Source organism: Eleginops maclovinus, chromosome 5 (assembly GCF_036324505.1).
Source record: "Eleginops maclovinus isolate JMC-PN-2008 ecotype Puerto Natales chromosome 5, JC_Emac_rtc_rv5, whole genome shotgun sequence".
Lineage (NCBI taxonomy): Eukaryota > Metazoa > Chordata > Actinopteri > Perciformes > Eleginopidae > Eleginops > Eleginops maclovinus.
Genome location: NC_086353.1, coordinates 19,222,818 through 19,241,681, shown reverse-complemented (window position 1 = coordinate 19,241,681; position 18,864 = coordinate 19,222,818). Strand labels below are relative to the sequence as shown.

Here is an 18,864-nt window from a genome sequence, read left to right as displayed (position 1 = left end):
ATTTTGGCAACATAGCGCTGCTCTCCCTTTTCATTTCTAGGAAAAACAACTTGTGGGCAGTGTTTGAAAAGCACCAAAGTGTTGCTTTAACTTCTCTGAAGTCTATGCTAAAATGAAATCATCTTTGATTTTAGTTGCTCAAAATACCATTTGAGATACAGAGATGATTGTCTTGTTCAACATGAAATAATTTATTTTCCTTTGATTGTTTTGTCTGTGGGTGAAATGAACCATTTTACAACTACATGTCGCACTTGAAATGCTGCGTTCATCATTTTCAAACAGCCTCAGGATTTTTTGTTTCCTGGTTTTTCTAATTGGATAACTGTTTCTGTTTTGTCTACTCCCATCCTCATAGTGATTATGGCTACGAGAGACGGACCGACGGCAAGTGCACCCCTGCCTTTTGGTTCCATCCATCATCCATGTCCAGGAGTTGTACCACAGGGATGACGTTCCTGAACAGCACCGGGTGAGTGCAGGACGAGAGAGAACTAGAACAGCCGCACGTATTCTCAATTGAGACTCGCAGGCATTGGGCGAAATGAGCGGTGCATTTGCGGCGAATAGCTTGGTGTACGTTAATTAGTTTCTCAGGGACAACAAGGACAGGCTGAGGAGAATGCGGGCTGAATGATCAAACATGCTACAAGTAATAACTGCTGGTAATGATGTGATCCACTGTGGGTGAAGAAGTGTTTGAGTCATGTTTTGAAAAGCTGTGAATTAATTATTTTATATTTTGTTCAGTGTAGACGGGTGTATGTAATGTGGCCTTTCAAGATTTTACTCTCCTTAACAAAACAACCTTCCTTTCAAGGTCTATTTCAAGCAGTCCAAGAGGTTTTGAAAATGGTTTTGAGTAAATACAGATTTCAAACAAGTGTTAAATGTTATAATCTGCCAGTGCAGTGAAATAAGTGCGCTTGATAAGGATTCTTGAAATAATAACTCTGGATGATAGAAAACGGACAGATGTCTTGAAATAGAAATAAATCTAAATCTGACTTTGAAGGATACTTTGAGTCTTAAAAGAGTAGATACTGGCAAGACTTTTTTGCAAAGCGTTTTTAATTAGTTTATTGTAAACTTAATTTATTTCTCAAATATTGAATTCAAAAATGTTTTGACCAAGTAAAAAATAAATAATCTAAGTCCAGATATTAGATGGTAATTATTGGCAAAGTGTGTAGTTTTTGCAGGGTACCCTTTTAATACATCTGCACACTGCTTATAATAATATAAACCATGACATACTGAAAGCTTCAGAAGTTCCCATTTGAAACAGCAAAGATTTCATTTGAAAAGATCAGTTAACCCATCCTATTTTTCATTAACTTTTTTAATTTAATCAGCAGTGTTTCAAAAAAGCTTTTTCTTTTCCTCTGAATAGTAAACAGAACGTTTTGTTTTTTTTCAATTATTGTTTTTATGCATGTCAAGGTTATAAGTGTTGTGGTATCACGATAATTATATTCAAGCTTTCTTTATTTTACCTCTGGCAGCTACAGAAAAGTTGTCTCCAATAACTGTACGGCTGGAGTTAGTGTGGAGTACACCGCCCAGGAGGCAGCATTGTCCCATCCAAGCACCCAAAGGTCTCCACCTGGTCACCAGTGAGGGCACGCTGTCAGCCACTCTGGGCACCAATGTCACCTTCCTTGTTTTTCTAGAGGAGGTAAGCCGTTTTCTGTACTTTTTAAGAAAACCTCACAAACTGTCAATACCATACCAAGCATTTGTAACATTCCTATTTAGATCTCCTGCTAAGTGAAAACATATATTTTTTGTAAAGTAGTTACCGACACCTTAGGAGGGGGAAGCAGGGAAACATCCAAGCTGTGTACAGTAAGGATGGGACGCTGTTGACCTCAACTGATGGGGTGTTAGGGCGGTGGAAGAAACAATTTGAGGAACTCCTGAACCCGACAACTCCGCCTTCTATGTTAGAGGCGGAGCTGGAGTATGAAGGGGGATCAACTCCAATCTCACGGGGGGGAGTCACTGATTTGATCAACCAACTCCACAGTGGCAAGGGGTGGATAAGATCTGCCCAGAAATGCTGAAGGCTCTGGGTGTTGAGGGACTGTCATGGTTGACACGTCTCATCAACATTGCGTGGAAGTCGGAAACAGCACCGAAGGAGTGGCAGACCGGGGTGGTGGTTCCTCTCTTTAAAAAGGGGGATCAGAGGGTGTGTGCCAATTACAGAGGCATCACACTACTCAGCCTCCCCGGGAAAATGTACTCTAAGGTGCTGGCAAGGAGGGTCCGGCCGATTGTCGAACCTCAGATTGAAGAGGAACAATGCGGATTTCGTCCTGGTCGTGGAACGACAGACCAGCTTTTTACTCTCGCAAGGATCCTGGAGGGGGCCTGGGAGTACGCTCGTCCGGTTTACATGTGCTTTGTGGATTTGGAGAAGGCGTATGACCGGGTTCCCAGGGAGATACTGTGGGAGGTGCTGCGAGAGTATGGGGTGAGGGGGTCTCTACTCAGGGCCATCCAATCTCAATCGAAGCGAGAGCTGTGTCCGGGTTCTCGGTAGCACGTCGGACCAATTTCCGGTGAGGGTTGGTCCCCGCCAGGGCTGCGCTTTGTCACTAATCCTGTTTGTGATATTCATGGACAGGATTTCGAGGCGTAGTCGTGGGGGAGGGGGTCTGGAGTTCGGTGGGCTAAGGATTGCACCACTGCTTTTTGCAGATGATGTTGTCCGAATGGCTTCATCGGTCTGTGACCTTCAGCACTCACTGGATCGGTTCGCGGCCGAGTGTGAAGCGGCTGGGATGAGGATCAGCACCTCCAAATCTGAGGCCATGGTTCTCAGCAGGAAACCAATGGAATGTCCACTCCAGGTGGGGAATGAGGCCTTACCCCAAGTGAAGGAGTTCAAGTATCTCGGGGTCTTGTTATCGAGTGAGGGAACAATGGAGCATGAGATGGGCCGGAGAATCGGAGCAGCGGGAGCGGTACTGCAGTCGCTTTACCGCACCGTTGTGATGAAAAGAGAGCTGAGTCAGAAGGCAAAGCTCTCTGTCTACCGGGCCATCTTCGTTCCTATCCTCACCTATGGTCATGAAGGATGGGTCATGACCGAAAGAACGAGATCGCGGATACAAGCGGCCGAAATGGGATTTCTCCGCAGGGTGGCTGGCATCTCCCTTAGGGATAAGGTGAGAAGTTCAGTCATCCGGGAGGGACTCGGAGTAGAACCGCTGCTCCTTCGCATTGAAAGGAGCCAGTTGAGGTGGTTCGGGCACCTAGTGAGGATGCCACCTGGGCGCCTCCCTAGGGAGGTGTTCCAGGCAAGTCCAGCTGGGAAGAGACTGAGGGGTAGACCTAGGACCAGGTGGAGGGATTATATCTCTTCTATGGCCTGGGAGCGTCTTGGAATCCCCCAGTCAGAGCTGGTTGATGTGGCCAGGGAAGAGAAGTTTGGGGCTCTCTGCTGGAGCTGTTACCTCCGCGACCCTGACGGATAAGCGGGAGAAGATGGATGGATGGATGGATGGATGGATCTCGCAGTATTTTTGTGATAACAAATCCCATATGTCCTAAACAGATTTCCCCCCTCATTTGCTAATGAAGAAGTAAATCATTAGTTTGAAATGAACTAGTATAACTAAGAAATTTACACATCAAAAGCTATTCACAGATTAATGTATAGGTGGAGCAGCTCATTAGGATGCCCGTCTGCAATTGCAGTACTTAAGAATTACATCACTCTAAAGTACCATACGTTACGATCCCTAGGACGACAGAGACAACAAATACTCTGAACCTGCAATTAAAGTGTCAAGCTTTTGGACATCATTACACATCTTTGTACAAGAAGAACAAAATGCCATGTACTGGTGGAGTGCAATGTAAGAATTTGCTTGAACCACTGGTTCTGTGAACTGTTCTGTTCTGTGGGTGTGATCATTGCAGGGAGACGGCGCGAGGACAAGCATCACACTGGACTTCGGAGATGGTCATGCTCTGACCTACTCCAATGTGAGCTCTATTGAGGACGGGATCAAACACGTCTACAAAGCTGTGGGAATATACAGAGTGACCGCCACCGGGGAGAACAGCCTCGGCTCCGAGACAGTCATGCTCTATCTGCATATTGCATGTGAGATACTGCTGAATTTGACGAGATTTGGAGTTGTAAATGTGCATATGTATTTATTAGGATGGAGTTTTTCGAGCTAATGCATGAAACTGCTGTCTTTCATCACCGAGGTTTAAAGACAACAGGGGATGAACAATACTAGTATATACAAGTGCGCAGTCACATTTTATTCCACTAACGATTCTGCCAAACTCTCCTCCAGTCTGTATAATTAACTGATTCTAAACCTGGTCATGCTAATATCTTTCTGTGGAACCATGGCTGTCCACGTTAATGCGTTGATGCACACCATTTCTGGAAACCTTAACTTACAAAAATGAATCACATTAACCAAATCGACCCCAACTTCCTCCCGTAATTCCAAAGCTGATTTTTTTACCATGAATTGCATGGCAGTGACAAAGCAAAAACATGTATCGACAGGAGACCACTAATACAACCTGATTGTAACTGCAAACCTAATCCCATGATAAACGGCAGCTGGACTCATTTTCGTTAGGTACTATCCAAATGGAGGGAAAGGCATTTTGTTTGAACCATGGGCTCATTTCTTGTTACACAGGAGTGGGGAAAAGAGGACATGGTGACCACTGTAGGTACAGATAATGCTCGTAGTATGATAGCAGCAGCAAGATTACTGACATACGAGCATTTGCCCTTCATAGTGCACAATATACGGAGGACGATCACACCGGCTCCATATGATAGTAGCTTTGTCAATGCCAAGGAGCGACAAAGCCAACTTATTTACTCGAAATACAACTATTTGAGACTTGTAATAACACAGGATATATCACAGATTATTATTGTTTTATCATAAATATCTTTTATCGATTGACTCGACTAGTCAAAACATTCTAAATTACGATGGACCTCTCAATTGTGCCTATCTTCCTGGTGTGACTTAAGACATACTTAAATGATTCTTAACAGTACATTTCCTGATCAAAATATCCACATTGTCTAATATTTGAATATATGTATTTAGATATATATTAAAGTAAAGGAATGATCTCAAAATGACTTTAGAATTGTCTTTGACTCTTTCTACTTTCCATTTTTTTCTAATTCAGAGTAATTGTGGCTGTCAACTTGTACACGGTGTACCACATTATGTTCTTTATCTCTTCACAGAACATGCTACTCTCCCATAACCAAACAAACAAGCGAGAGAACAAATCCCATTACACTTCTACTCAAGTCAGCTCATACTTCACAGCCGCTCAGCCCATGATAGCCGCTGCAGCCTCGCATGTAACAGGGCTGACCACCCCTGGTGTATTCTGGGGGTGACAGATGTAACGTAGCTGACTTATTGATCAGGGAGCACTGCTGTCCCTGCCAATCTGTCAATCTTGTGAGCCCGCCAAACAAACAGAGCCACCCCAGGCTCCGGAGTGCCGCAAATGAAAAATAACGCACAGATGGCAGCTAACAGTCCCAGCGCGGGACAGAATTCTGAACAAACTCACCCTCCCCACCCACTTAAAACCCACACTCCACCTCGTTCTCCTTCATTTCATATATGTTTCTTTCATTTTTTACGTGTCTTTGTAGTTTACTATGTGCTATATCTGTGTGCCTGAGTAGGTCAGCTGGAGCATATCCATCTCTCAGCTCCCTTTGTGGCGGTAAAGAATAAGGAAGTGAACCTGACTGCTGTTCTGCTGCCCAGCCAAGTGGGAACGGTCACCTACATCTGGTGGATCGGAAATAACACAGAGGTAGTGTACACTTAGGACTCCAACTTCTCTCGGGTGCGCCTTTTGCCGATAGCAATTAAGTATGTTGCTGACTCTTCTGCTCCGGAATGCGAGAATCATTATTTTGCTAAGCAATTTTTGGGCATCCAGGTTGCAGAAGATTATGGCCTTGTTAATCAGAGAATATCAGAGGCAGAGCCTAATTACTGGTAGCCAGTGAAGTGTATCCTTTTTTCATTATAACTCCTCTAACTAAGGTCGAAAGCTGCCTGGCAGAGCTGATCAATCTCACACATATATAAAGTCAGAAAATACAATTTTCTTTACTTAAGTCGTATCTTGTCGTGCAGAGAACTTTCCATTCCGTCTGTTAATGTTATTTTTCTCTGGCCCATTATTGGTCGCACATTTATAGAGTGGACCTATAGCGCTAACGGTTATTTTGAAATCCTCTACAATAACAATATCTTGCTAACCAGAAGAAAAGACAAGAATAGCAGGCTGATTGGCAAACTGGCTATGCTTAATTTTTTTAGATTACGCTTTCATCCAAACTGACTTAAGTGATTTTGACCATGAAGAAGCAAACTCACAAACAAAAATCATGGAGGTAAATTTATTAAATTTATTAAATTTATTAAATAAACTATCTACGGGCCAAAAAAGGTTCTATTTCATTAGCTTCAATTTAAACCAAACCTCCCTAAAGTTCAACATACACATGGTGTTGTTGTATTTTATTGGCCAAGGTTAAGTCAAAAGGGTTAAACGGGATAATAGCATGTCAGTATCAGTAAGTAGGATTGATTTATTGTGAGTGTAATAAAGGTTTATGAATACGACATTTGTAAATCAATCAAAATTACCTGAAAAATTAAGGATGTCAGTTTTTTATCTTACTCATGCATAAAATGTCTCATATTCAAAGTCCTGTACATTTGAAACAAAAAGAGTGAATTCACATCAATGTGTGCTTCACCTCAAAGTAGTTGTTCGCTAGTTAGTGCGTTCAACATTCAAAACCCAGGTAATTCCCAAAGATAATGTAAATCAGACCATTTTGGAGTTCCTAGAAGACAGTTGTATCACTTGTCCTTTGGCAGAGGTTAAAATATACTTCAAACCTTTAGCTCTGGTGCCAAGTTAACATGCCCCAGACCTGTCTCGTTTAGCACAGAGAGAGGGAAATTAAGCAAATCGATGTCCCAGGCAGAGCAGTAAAGCTGCGTTGGCACTAACTGCTTGGCATCAGCTGCTTCTTTCATGGTTCAACAGCTGGGAGGCCACCAGCTAACAAGTAATGTCCAATCATCTTCGTGCAAGCAATGTGGCCATTATGAACCGACGCCTTACTATTTTGCTGATGTGCAGCATGTGCCAATGCTGTTTTGCTGCCACAGCTCCCTCCACTATCATAACCTCATTGTTATATAATATACTTTTGGTATTGACAATGAGGGTTAATGAATGTGTTTATCAGGAGGAATTAGTTCTCAAGCAGAATTGTTTTGTGAGAGGTCCTTCTGAAGCAGAGCCTTTCTCCAACAAACATACTGTAGCTCCAAATCCATTTGTCTATTAACGCTTGATTTCTTGTTGATGTGTCCCCGAGTCGGTAAAGATCAATGCTAGGATAAATGATTAACTAAAAATACCATTAAATATACCTCAGAATCCTATATTAAAATCAGAATACTCCATTTATACCGCTGGAATTAAGATTTTCTGACATTTGCTCCATTTTACAATGACATATACTGTAAGTTAAATTAGAATTAAAATATTTTACCAAACATAACAAGAAACATGCAATTTAAAATGTAAATCAAATCAAGATCTTTATATAAACACAAGAAGTTAAGGTAAAATGTCCAATTAAGATACAATAAAATATTTCTATAACATTTACGAGCACTTGTAATTATAGAGTGAAATAAGCATATTGAATGCATAATGGGGAATGGAGAAGCCTCTGAAATGCAAGTGGAATTATGATATTTCAAAGCAGCCTCCTTTTTTCTGGGCCAACAGAGGCACTGTATGCTTGTCTGTCATCATAATTGTAGTTGTGTAAATGTGTTTGCCCAATGCCAACAGAGGTCTTCCACAAGGACAGCCGGTTATGTCAGTGGATAATAAACCACAGCATTATTAGCATCTTATAGCTATTTGAAGAACAAATGGAGATATGAGTAATGACAGGGAGGAGCGGTGGTGTCGCACAGGGAACTCTCTGCGGGCCCAGTCACTTTATTCAGCACAGCACAGATTGTTGCCAAGCTTTGAACGTATGCTTGTATGTGTCTTGTGGGTGTGTGTGTGTGTGTGTGTGTGTGTGTGTGTGTGTGTGTGAGAGAGAGAGTATTTGACAGTGTGCCAGAAGGCTTGCACCTCTGTAGTGTAAATAACAGCAGTGTGACATCGGCCGTTGATAAGAGGTCTCTCACTGGGACCTCCAGACTCTGACTCTCTTCATCTCCCTCTCCCGTACTTTCCATTTCCGTCTCCCTCTTTCTCCCCCAGCAGCCGATAATCACCCTGGAGGGAAGTGTGGCTTGCACGTTCTCCCGAGAAGGCATCAATGCAGTCACTGTGCAGGTGTCTGCAGGGAATACTATTCTGCAGGACAGAAAAGCCATCGCAGTCCACGGTGAGCCAAACTCCATCTCCGCTGAGAGTTTGTATCTCTGTACACATAAGTTCACTCAACACAATTGACTTAATAAGATACATATAGATCAATATATCTGGTTTACAGTATACCATGTTATGTTTTTATACAAATTTGATGAACAAAACAATAGACTGCCTTAAGGCTCAATTTATCCTAAAACAAACACATTATTAATACTCCCGAGAAGTTTGCATCGCAAGGGGCTCCCTACACAAAAAGCACTGTGATATCACCATTGGATTTCAGTAAATTGCTAAAAATAAGCAACGTGGCAAACTCACATTTTTGATAGTTATCACATTTTGTTCAATGGGATCATCTCCACATATTAACAACACTTTATGATTTTTAAGGGTAAATGCTATTGGCAGAAATAAAAAAGCTCACGTGAGATAAAAAACAAGCTACATCACGATAGCATGGTTGTGCGTCAGCAACGCTAAGCTAAAGGCCGACATTCAACGTTATGACGATAAGTTGATTATTTATATAGATACATTAGTGTGTTATCAAGCCTTCCAACAGGTAGTCTGCATCACACCTGACTTCACCTGCTGCCCTAACTGTCCTACTGATCGCTGTGTGTGTGTCCGTCATGAAACACGCTTTTTACAAGAAGTTCCTGCAAACAATAAACTACAAACCAAGATAGACATTTAATATCGACAGATGTTGCCATGGAATAGGAGTGAGTAGGGTATGGTTTGAAATTGTGCCTATATCTTTTATCATCTGTGCAGAAGGGAAACAAATGTAATTCCAAGTGCAGAGAGTCGAGGCTGTCTTTGTAACCCTTGTGTAAAGGGATCTTAGGTGAAAATGTGATTCACAATCAACCTTTTGGACCATTTAATTATTAACCACATCTTATTACCACTGCGAAGAAAGTTCTTTTTTTTTGGCTCAGTTTGTGTGTTTGTTTTTGTGTTTGTCAGCAATATTACTGAAGATTGATGCCCTATTTTCATAAATTTGGTAGAAGACTGATAGACTTTATTTTAGCGGATCAGTTTTTAGGGGCATGTACATATACAGTATCATGATTCACATTACAGGATATGGCATTTGTGTTGCATTCAAATAGTGTCAGAATAATCGGTAAAACAAAATCCCTACTGAGAAAATATATTGGCTTTACCGATGGTCTGCACTTTTTGCATGTTTTGTTTTTACTATGATTCTACAGTTATTTATAATATTGTACTTCCCGAGTGTTACCACTTTCCAAGAATGGGCTCTCTCATATGAAAACCATTTGTGATGAAGTCTTATAAATAATATCTCAAGTATACATAAATAATCAAGCAACTTTTACCAACTGTTTACTAGATTTTACACAATGCAATAAAGTAGTATTAATAAAGGTTTGAGAACAACATAGTAAAGCAGTCATGTGATATGAGGCGATAATATTGATTTATACTGAAAAGTAAAAGCAGCTCACACAAATGTATCTTATTCCTTGCAGAATATTTCCGCTCTCATCTGCTCGCCTTTTCATCAAACCTGGATGACCACAACCCTGATGTTGCAGAATGGAGGCAGGACGTGAGCCGAGTCATCAAGAACTCTCTGATCCAGGTAACGCTCTCTCAGGTCTTCTCATGGAAACCATTGCTTTCCTCTAGTAAGTGCTGTCAGCAGTTGACTGGAGCTCTGACGGTCTATTAGTGCTGCCTGACCTCCCTACAGCTTTGAGACATGAATTTGACTTTAATGATGATAAATGACAAGGCAAGATGGACAAGAGGGGGGAAAAATACAGTTCAAGAGCATGCTGATTGCAGTGGCTCGCAAACCTCAGAGTTCAGGGCTGTACAGTAACAAGGTTGGGGATGTTGTATACAGCAGGATAAATGTCACTCGGTGTCTGCACTGACCTAAGAAGACGCAAGTGCTTTCAGACCTTTGATATGTAAGACTTGATTCAAACTCCCAGCATGCAATGTGAAGTACGAATTTTGCCTCATTAACTTTGTTTATTACAACATCCGCTGAATATAGATACTTTGTTCCTAGCAACAAGCAATCTAGGCCTTGCATCACGCTTTTTTTTTGATTGTGCAAAAATCTAAATTGATTCCAAAAATATACCCGGCTTTTCAGTCTTCAGTGAGCACGTCTGTTTTTGTTATTTGTTACTGACATCATTTTTTCATGACAACCCCAGCTTGGAAGGCAGAACACAAAAGGAAGAACAATTTCAGCTGAAAATATGACATGATATGTTAAAACATTCACATTCTCACGATTCACTGCGGCAAAACAGCGCAACAGCTGGAAGAACCAGAGGCTCCTGCAGGAATCAGTGGATTTATTAACTGACATGCTTTCTATTTGTTTTAAGTTCCTAGCAGAACAGAAACATCTAAGCATCAAAACCTTCAACATCATGCTGCTTAAGCAGTAAAAAGTATCTGCTTAATGTGCTTATTGGATTACCAGATGATGATCTCAAAGGAAGATAAAAGCCCTTGTCTTAGTACAAGCAGATAATCATTAAACGCAATGTTTTATATCTGTTAATATACATACATTTAAATCTAACAGCTGATAAATGATGATGCAATTAGCTCGTATAATGAGTTTCATGAACAGTAACAGTTGATTATGCACTAATGCCCGATAATCATCCTTAGTTTTATTTTAAGACACCTCACACTTGACAAATATCGTTATATTGTCGCCTTAACAAAGCGCCCTGCACTGACCAAACTGAAATGTTGAATTTAATGAAGTGCATTATGTCAACTAATTTCAAATAACTGTATTTAGTAAGTTGAAATCTCAATTGAATATTATTACTTTCAACTGGCCTAATATAGTTATGTGAAATGTATTGACATAATTATAGTATAGCTAAACTTTGGTACTTCTACTTTTACTTAAGTACAAGATCTGAGTACTTCTCCCACCTCTGCTACAGGCCACAGGCGTGCGCGAGGATCAGCTCCTGGTCACCATCCTCCCAGGTTTACCTACAGCGGCAGAGTTTTTCCTTCTACCCGACAAACAGCTCACTGAGGGCAGAGCGGAGAAGAGCACTGCTCATTTAGATCAGGTGAGTCAACAACAACTTCTCCGTCTGCTTCTGTGTGTGCAGCAGTCACTCCAGTTTCCAGCCCCCGACACTACATGTCTGGGTGGATACATTTCACCTCATTATCCTCATTGAAATTCCACCATGCTAAAGTGTGAATCATTCTTTCCTGTTTCCTGCCTTTGTGAGTCATGGGTTGATCCCTTTTTTTTAGCAGCAGCTTGCTCAGTAATTGCTCCCTGAAAAAGAAAACCTTCCTCCTTCACCCAGCAGATGTCAGTATAGATCCGTTGAAGCCTTTCCAGGTCTTTCCACGAGTCTAATTTTAGAACCCGCCTGAGGAATCTTTGCAATAGACTCATCAATAAGCCTGACAAGTATTAACAAGTTATCACGGGGAACGGCTTTTAAATTCCCTCAAGTCACATCCTATGGGGGGGGGGGGGGGGCAACAGAACCAGACAACGAAATTGCCCTGCTTGATCAGTTCAGTAAATCACCAGTGTATCAAGATGGACCAAATTAGCTCAGGGCCTCACGTACTGTAATAGATAATGATTGATAAAAATGTTGGACTGCCTCTCCGTGGGAAGAATTCCACAGGCATGTGTAGGGAAGGAAACTGGGAAGGAAATCAATTCGATCTTCCTCCTCCCTCCCTCCGCTCACACCTGGTCAAACTCCTGCAAAGATCCCCTCCTCGACACTCTGGCAATAAATCCTCATTCAAGGTTGGCATCTTAAAAGTGTAGAGCGCGCTCTGCTTATTGCAATGTATTATAGATTTACTGACCCTGGTATACAGTGGGAAAAAGTAATTAGTCAAAGCATAGTCTAAATTTAAACTGCTAAGAAATATAAAGCAGGGGAATGAAGCTCTGCAGAAATTAATCATATCACAATTAATTTGGCAAATGAGGCAGATAAGATAAATGAAGCCAAGGAAAGAAGAGGAAAAACTTGAATGTGCAGAGAGAAACGGAACATTTTGTTTAGTTTTGTCTATCCATTTATGCACATAAATGCAGATTAAATAGAGAAAAACTGTTATGGAAAAACATTCAAGAGCCACATTTCATTTACTTGGGAAAGGATTAGAGCCTCAGGATAGAGATTATATTTGCGCAAGTAAAGGATCTACGGGGAAAAAGATTGGACTTTCTACGGTTTACCTTCGGGTCAGGGTAATCTGCCAGATTTGAATCAGAGTTAGATGCTCTCAGTGCAAGAGGTTACTTGCCAGTCTGGAAAGCAGACATCAAGTGAGGCAGCATCCTATGCATTATGCATCGCATGAAAAAGGTCCTGCAGACAAAGAGTCTTACATAAATAGGAGAGCTCAGATGGGGTTGTTGGTGGAGGCAGTGAGGTTTCTTTGGGTCACGGGCACTTACTAAAAATGCAGGTAGCACTTTCAAATAATGCAGGTAATCACTCCCTTTAAGATGTTCTGAGTTTAAAGTGCATCAAAGTATTCATGTTGATATTGTGCTGCATGTAGCCACTTTATTGTTGTCTTGTCTTTTTTCTGTTGCTCATAATGTGTTTATTTGTATTTCTTTGAAGAAATGAAATTTGTGTTTTTATTTACAAAAATGAGGTAAAATGAACATTGCTGTGCACTTCTACATCCATCTTGTGTTATGGACATTACCTAGGTGGAGGCTCCAGAAAAGCCCAGTGCTCATCATTTTGTATACAGCTCCGGAAAAAATTAAGAGACCACTCCAGATTTTTCTTAAACCTTTATCTCTACATGTATGGCAGCCATTCCAGTGTCTGTTGAATTCCAACACAGAGAAAAAATGTCAGTAGTTTATAGAAAACAACAAAAACAAAAAAATAAATAATTTAACTCAAAGACATATCTATAAACAATAAAACAAGAGAAAAAGATAATGCTGGTACCACTTCATTTTTTCCACGGCATGTATTTTTTAATTGTGCAAAACAATAACATTTCAAAAATATATGTCTGCATTTCCCATCAGAACTAAAGAGCCTTTCAACGACTTGTGTTGAACTGAGATGCTCATAAAAAAAGGAAAGAAATACAGTACAGGGTACCAACGGATGATCGATTTGCTAAAATTAGCAATTGGCCGATGTATATAGCTGACCATTGCTGAACAAGTCTGAGTCATGTTTTTATTTTGCTCTTCAGAAATTCTTTACAAAGAATCTGTGTAAAAATGACTGCTTTCAAACGTGTTTGACAAAACAATCTTACAAGGTCAATGTTGATCAGTGTTGGTTGGTTGGTTGTTCTGCTCCCCAAAAGTGACCAAAAAAAGGCATGTATTAAACCTATTTCTGATTAAGCGTCTGATATGGCGATATATTATTTCAAAAGAAATAATCAAAGTCAAAACATCTATTAACATACCTTTGTTCCCTTATCTTAAGCTTAATTTCGTCGAGGTCAAGGGCAAGTTATATTTGGCCTCAATTATGTTTGTCTGACTTACAATTATTTGGATGAATCATTTCAAAGATCGATTAGGAACACAAACAAATTTGCTCTGAATCAAAACACAGTTAATAAGGAATGGGTCAAAATCATTGATGGATGAGACTGAGGTTTGATGACATTTTCTACATTCCTTTTTTTCTACTGAATAAAGCTAAATTGTTCAAATCCTAACCCACTCTGTGTCCCCACAGCTCTCGGAGGCTTTGCTCAGCGCCTTAAATCAAAATCTTGTCCAGTTCACGTTGCGGCCAGGAGTCCAAGTCACCGTGTATGCAGCACATTTATCAGCAGGTAAACAATTTTGTTGCATCTGTTAAGAGAAGCCTGGTTTCCTAAAAATAACATTCCCAGACATCTAAACTGCATTGTCAATTTATCTTGGAATATGTTTGTTTTTGACCAATCACAAATCATTAACAATCAAAGCATTAGCTTAGCTATGACAGGACTTTACCCCAGGAGATTAGTTTTCTGTGTGAAATAACAAGCATTTTTCCTTGCAATAACCAAGAGTTTAATACTGCAACTGTAAAGCTTCATTTAACCAGCGTTAAAACAGCTCTGGGCTGACTATGCCATTGTGTTTGAATGCAGATAGCGTTGCCGCCAGACTAGGCTGTAACGTTACCCTAGATAAATTTGATTTTGACCTTGACTGGCCACTTAACTTTAGTAAGCAACCAATCCAATGACAGTAAAAAGCAGCGCAAGCTACCAAGGGGAGGTTTTACATAGAAACAAAGCTAGCGCACTGTTTTAAACCGCAAGGCTCTGCACCCTACTTCACGATTAGCAAAGAGCTTAAAACGGAGGAAGTCATGTTTTTTTCAAAGATTAATGCAGTTTAGTTTTATGGGATGTCATTTTGTAGGACACAGGGTTGGCCAAGAGGGTCTTTGTATGTGTGCTATGAAGTGGGACAGAACATAAAGCATCCAAACTATGAGGACACCTAGATCCAGTGAAAAGTCAGTTATATTTTTATAATTTTTCTGCCCCCGTCAACTAATAACCCTGTGTCTGATTGGCTCCCACCATGTAGCTACACAGAGACATACAGAGAGTGAGCATCGTTACAAGTATGTGTGCCTCTTCCTATTGGGGATGCTGCTACTGTCCTAAAGGGGCTTATAAGATAAAGAGTAAGAGATACTACTGTATATTAAAATGATTCATCTATAGGTGTCAATTATCTTGTTGACTGCTCATTGCATGATTCAGTTGGGTGGAAATACAGGTGGGGATAGTGTGTTGTGTTGCTAATACTCCACAAATCTTGTGCCCCTGTCTCTGCAGCGCCCCTAGTGGACACCAGCGAGAACCACAGTGGCTCTGCCATGCTAATGCTGCTATCAGTAGTGGTTGTGGGTTTAGCTATATTTGTCATCTACAAATTCAAGAGGTAAAGTGTTTGGTGGAAGAAGAACGCAGATAATTGACTTAAGGAAAAGAAGCAATACTTAACTTTAACATACTCTGTTATTAGTAAAAGTCCTACGAAAGACGATTAGGGACACGGTTGCGAATTTTTGGGAGATATGACCATAAGCAAACATTTTTTAGTTCTGAAAACCATTAACAATTATGTAATTAAAGTCAAAATCCTGAGAAGAATAATTAATATCTGGCAGTTATTGTCTTCCTTAAAGTCATTTCTTGAAGCCTTACCTAAGTTAAAAGTACAACAACAATTCTCAAATTAACAAAAGTAAAAGTACTTGTCTTGGGGAATAGCCCATTTTCGTTAATTTAAATGCCTTTTTTTACTACTGCTAGATTTCTTTACCTATCATTACATAATATGAATGAGTATGAATATTCAGAGGTTTATTTATTTTTTGTATTAACCATATAATCTGAATCTATAAAGTAACTAAAGTTGTCAACTAAATGTAGTGGAGAACATATTACAATATTGACTTCTAAAATGTAGTAGCATTAATTGAAAACTGTATATTTCAAATTGTATATGTACAGTCCTTGAGTAAATGTACTTTATTACATTCCATCACTAATGAAATGTCATATCAATATAGTCGTCAAACTTTAGCCTAGGTAATAGAGAGGTTGTGAATGGTGTCATGGCGCCCTGACAGCTCAGTAAACAAAAGCAGCCTGCAAGGCTCCACAGAAGGCTGAACGCTGTCTGTCAAACATCTTAACCGGCGCACCCAGTGCTCCTCGGAAAACAATCGGCTCACACATCTGTTGATATCCTGTTGAGAATCTTTTGTTAGGTCATTCCTCGCAAAATAAATGTCAGTCAGGCTTCACCCGCTATCAATATTAAGCCTTTTGAGTGCGGGCAATTGACCTTTCTGAAATGTTAAATTATGTCCAAGGTGCAGTTTCAAGGGAAAGGGCAGAAAGGGTCAAGGACATTTACAGACAGATGAAAAAAATCTGAAAAACGAACCTGCAAATTCACATCATCAAACAAGTTATAAAGTAAACAAGAATAGTACCTTGTTGCAGATGGTAGCATACTATATACACTCTGTTTTTAGTTAGGCTTCTCTCTATATCCTTCGCCTCACTGTAAATCTTTCCTCAAGGAAGATCCCAGGCCTCAACGTCTATGCGCAGATGCAGAACGAAAAAGAACAAGAAATGATGAGTCCAGCTAATCCTACAGAGACCACGCCAAACTCACAGCGGGACTTGGTGCATTCTTTGGAGATTCTGGACACCGAGTTTAACTCACGGCCCATAGGTAAACACCCACTTCAATTGATATCCCTTATTGGTGGTGGGCATTTCTTTTCTCTCCATTTCCCACCGCATACCATTGTGTGTGTTTTCGTTCTTGGGACTCATCCTGTGCTTTTTGTTTTGTCTTTCTCAGAAGTGAAATGATCCGGCCAAGTGGTGAACGACAGATAAGCAAAACTGAGTATGATGAGAAGTGCAGCTGCTTCTTACTAAAACTAGAAGTGCATTGTCCTCTTCTCATAACCGGAGAATACAAATGGGTTACCAATGACAGAATAATCGAAAGAAAAAAATGTTAGTGAGCGGTAAACGTTGCTAAAAAAATCTCCCATAGGCGGTCGGCTGGGTTGCGATCTGGTGCTCTGAATGCCTGACCATATCATTTATGTAAATGACATATTCATTACAGCATTAAACCTTTGTAGAAACATCTGCTCTTTTGCTTACCCATCCCATCATCTATTCAGTTTTTTTCATTCATTTGTCACCCATCTGTATATTATGATATATTTTCTGTCCTAACGTGATGTCTGTTTTACCAACTCGTAGAATTTATGGAATCATTTTTCATGGGTAGAAAATGAGAGCCATATTTCTGTCGCACATTTTAAGGATTAACATTGCTACCTGTACGATTTTTACAAGACTATGCTATTATTAATTAAATGTTCACTTTTCTGAGAAATGAGACGATTTACATTTCGAGAGAAGAAAATGCAAGGCCTTTCAAAGTAAACATGTAAAAGCTTGCTATGAGACCAGAGAGCTTAATGCGTTGACAAAAGTGAACGCAAACTAATCACATTACCAAGGTTGCCCCTAACTTCCTTTCATAATTCCAGTGCAGATGTTTACCATGAATTGCATGGCAGTAGTAGTAAAAGCTTCTACTTCATTATATTAACTGACACCTGTTTATTTCTCCGTTCCCGTTTATCCACAGGATGTATGAAACCTCATGTACATGTGAAATTCTCCACAGAACTCCCCACATACATCGTCTAAACTCTGGACTGGATTACCACTCCAGCGTCATGGATATTTTTTAACATTCTGGACACAATGGTTTTGAGCTTTATACCTCTGCATGTTGGACCCTGCTGACACATACAGTACTGTGCTTTGTTCAAACCTGAAGACACTTTGTACAGGTTTTTCATTCTCCTTTCGACATGTGTCTGATAAATTAAACATTTTCCCATTTATTTATACAAGTCAGATACATAATTCAGTGGGAACGCCAGCATGAACTAGAGAGGATAAAACATTTATTGAACAACAATATTTTGGTTTTGCTTACATATCTGAGATAGGTTTGCTGTTCTATGAAGCTATCAGCAGTAGTGTATTATTTATTCATATAAATTGATGAAGTGAATTACACATTTATTTTGTAAATCATGAATGTCTGTTATAAATTTGTGTATTTTAATAACAAATGTCATACTAAACAGAAATGCTGTTATAAAATGTGAATAGGGTACTTCAAAGCTTTTTGGTCCATTGTCTCTTAGGAAGCTGATTTATGGCACAATACACATTTTCTACTGAAATATTCTTTGTCCTTTTTTTTTTAACACAAATACAGGTTTTTGTTTTTTCTCGTTTTATTTAACGTTTGCTGTTAATCTAATGCTTCTGGTACTATTTACGATACATACCACTTGTGTTTCATGCTTCGGAATAAAAAGGTGCAACGCTTCACCTTCCGACTGCAATTGATTCCCACTGTTATAACTATTACAATAACTATTACACCTTCTAGGAACAAAAGAAGAGGACTATCCCACAAAGAAAAGTGCTCCAAAGTGGCCACGCCCCAATCACAGCCAACCTCGCCACTGGAGGCAGAGTTCAATTTATCAAAGCTCAGATTTAGGGGATGTTGCTGGAAATAAGATACTTGTTGTGGGAGGATCCAAAGAGCATGGCAGCGAAGAGAGAGAGAGAGAGAGAGAGAGAGAGAGAGAGAGAGAGAGAGAGAGAGAGAGAGAGAGAGAGAGAGAGAGAGAGAGAGAGAGAGAGAGAGAGAGAGAGAGAGAGGAGAGAGAGAGAGAGAGAGAGAGAGAGAGAGAGAGAGGAGGTACGGATAGAGATGGTAGAGTGCTTTTTGGGGCCAAGATGCATTAAGAGCGTTGTACT

The 18,864-nt window shown here is 40.2% G+C and overlaps 1 protein-coding gene across 1 annotated transcript in view; it reads left to right on the top strand.

Annotated features, from left to right (window-relative positions):
* Positions 1 to 18,634, top strand: part of LOC134864651 (VPS10 domain-containing receptor SorCS1) — a 157,209-nt gene extending 138,575 nt beyond the window's left edge. The window contains 12 exon segments of the mRNA XM_063883810.1: positions 359 to 472; positions 1,506 to 1,563; positions 1,565 to 1,678; positions 3,934 to 4,120; positions 5,711 to 5,844; positions 8,347 to 8,473; positions 9,966 to 10,078; positions 11,424 to 11,558; positions 14,202 to 14,301; positions 15,307 to 15,412; positions 16,566 to 16,723; positions 17,666 to 18,634. Coding sequence (XP_063739880.1) covers positions 359 to 472; positions 1,506 to 1,563; positions 1,565 to 1,678; positions 3,934 to 4,120; positions 5,711 to 5,844; positions 8,347 to 8,473; positions 9,966 to 10,078; positions 11,424 to 11,558; positions 14,202 to 14,301; positions 15,307 to 15,412; positions 16,566 to 16,723; positions 17,666 to 17,727 — 1,408 coding nt within the window. The 3' untranslated portion in view covers positions 17,728 to 18,634.
* Positions 18,635 to 18,864: the final 230 nt, after the last annotated feature.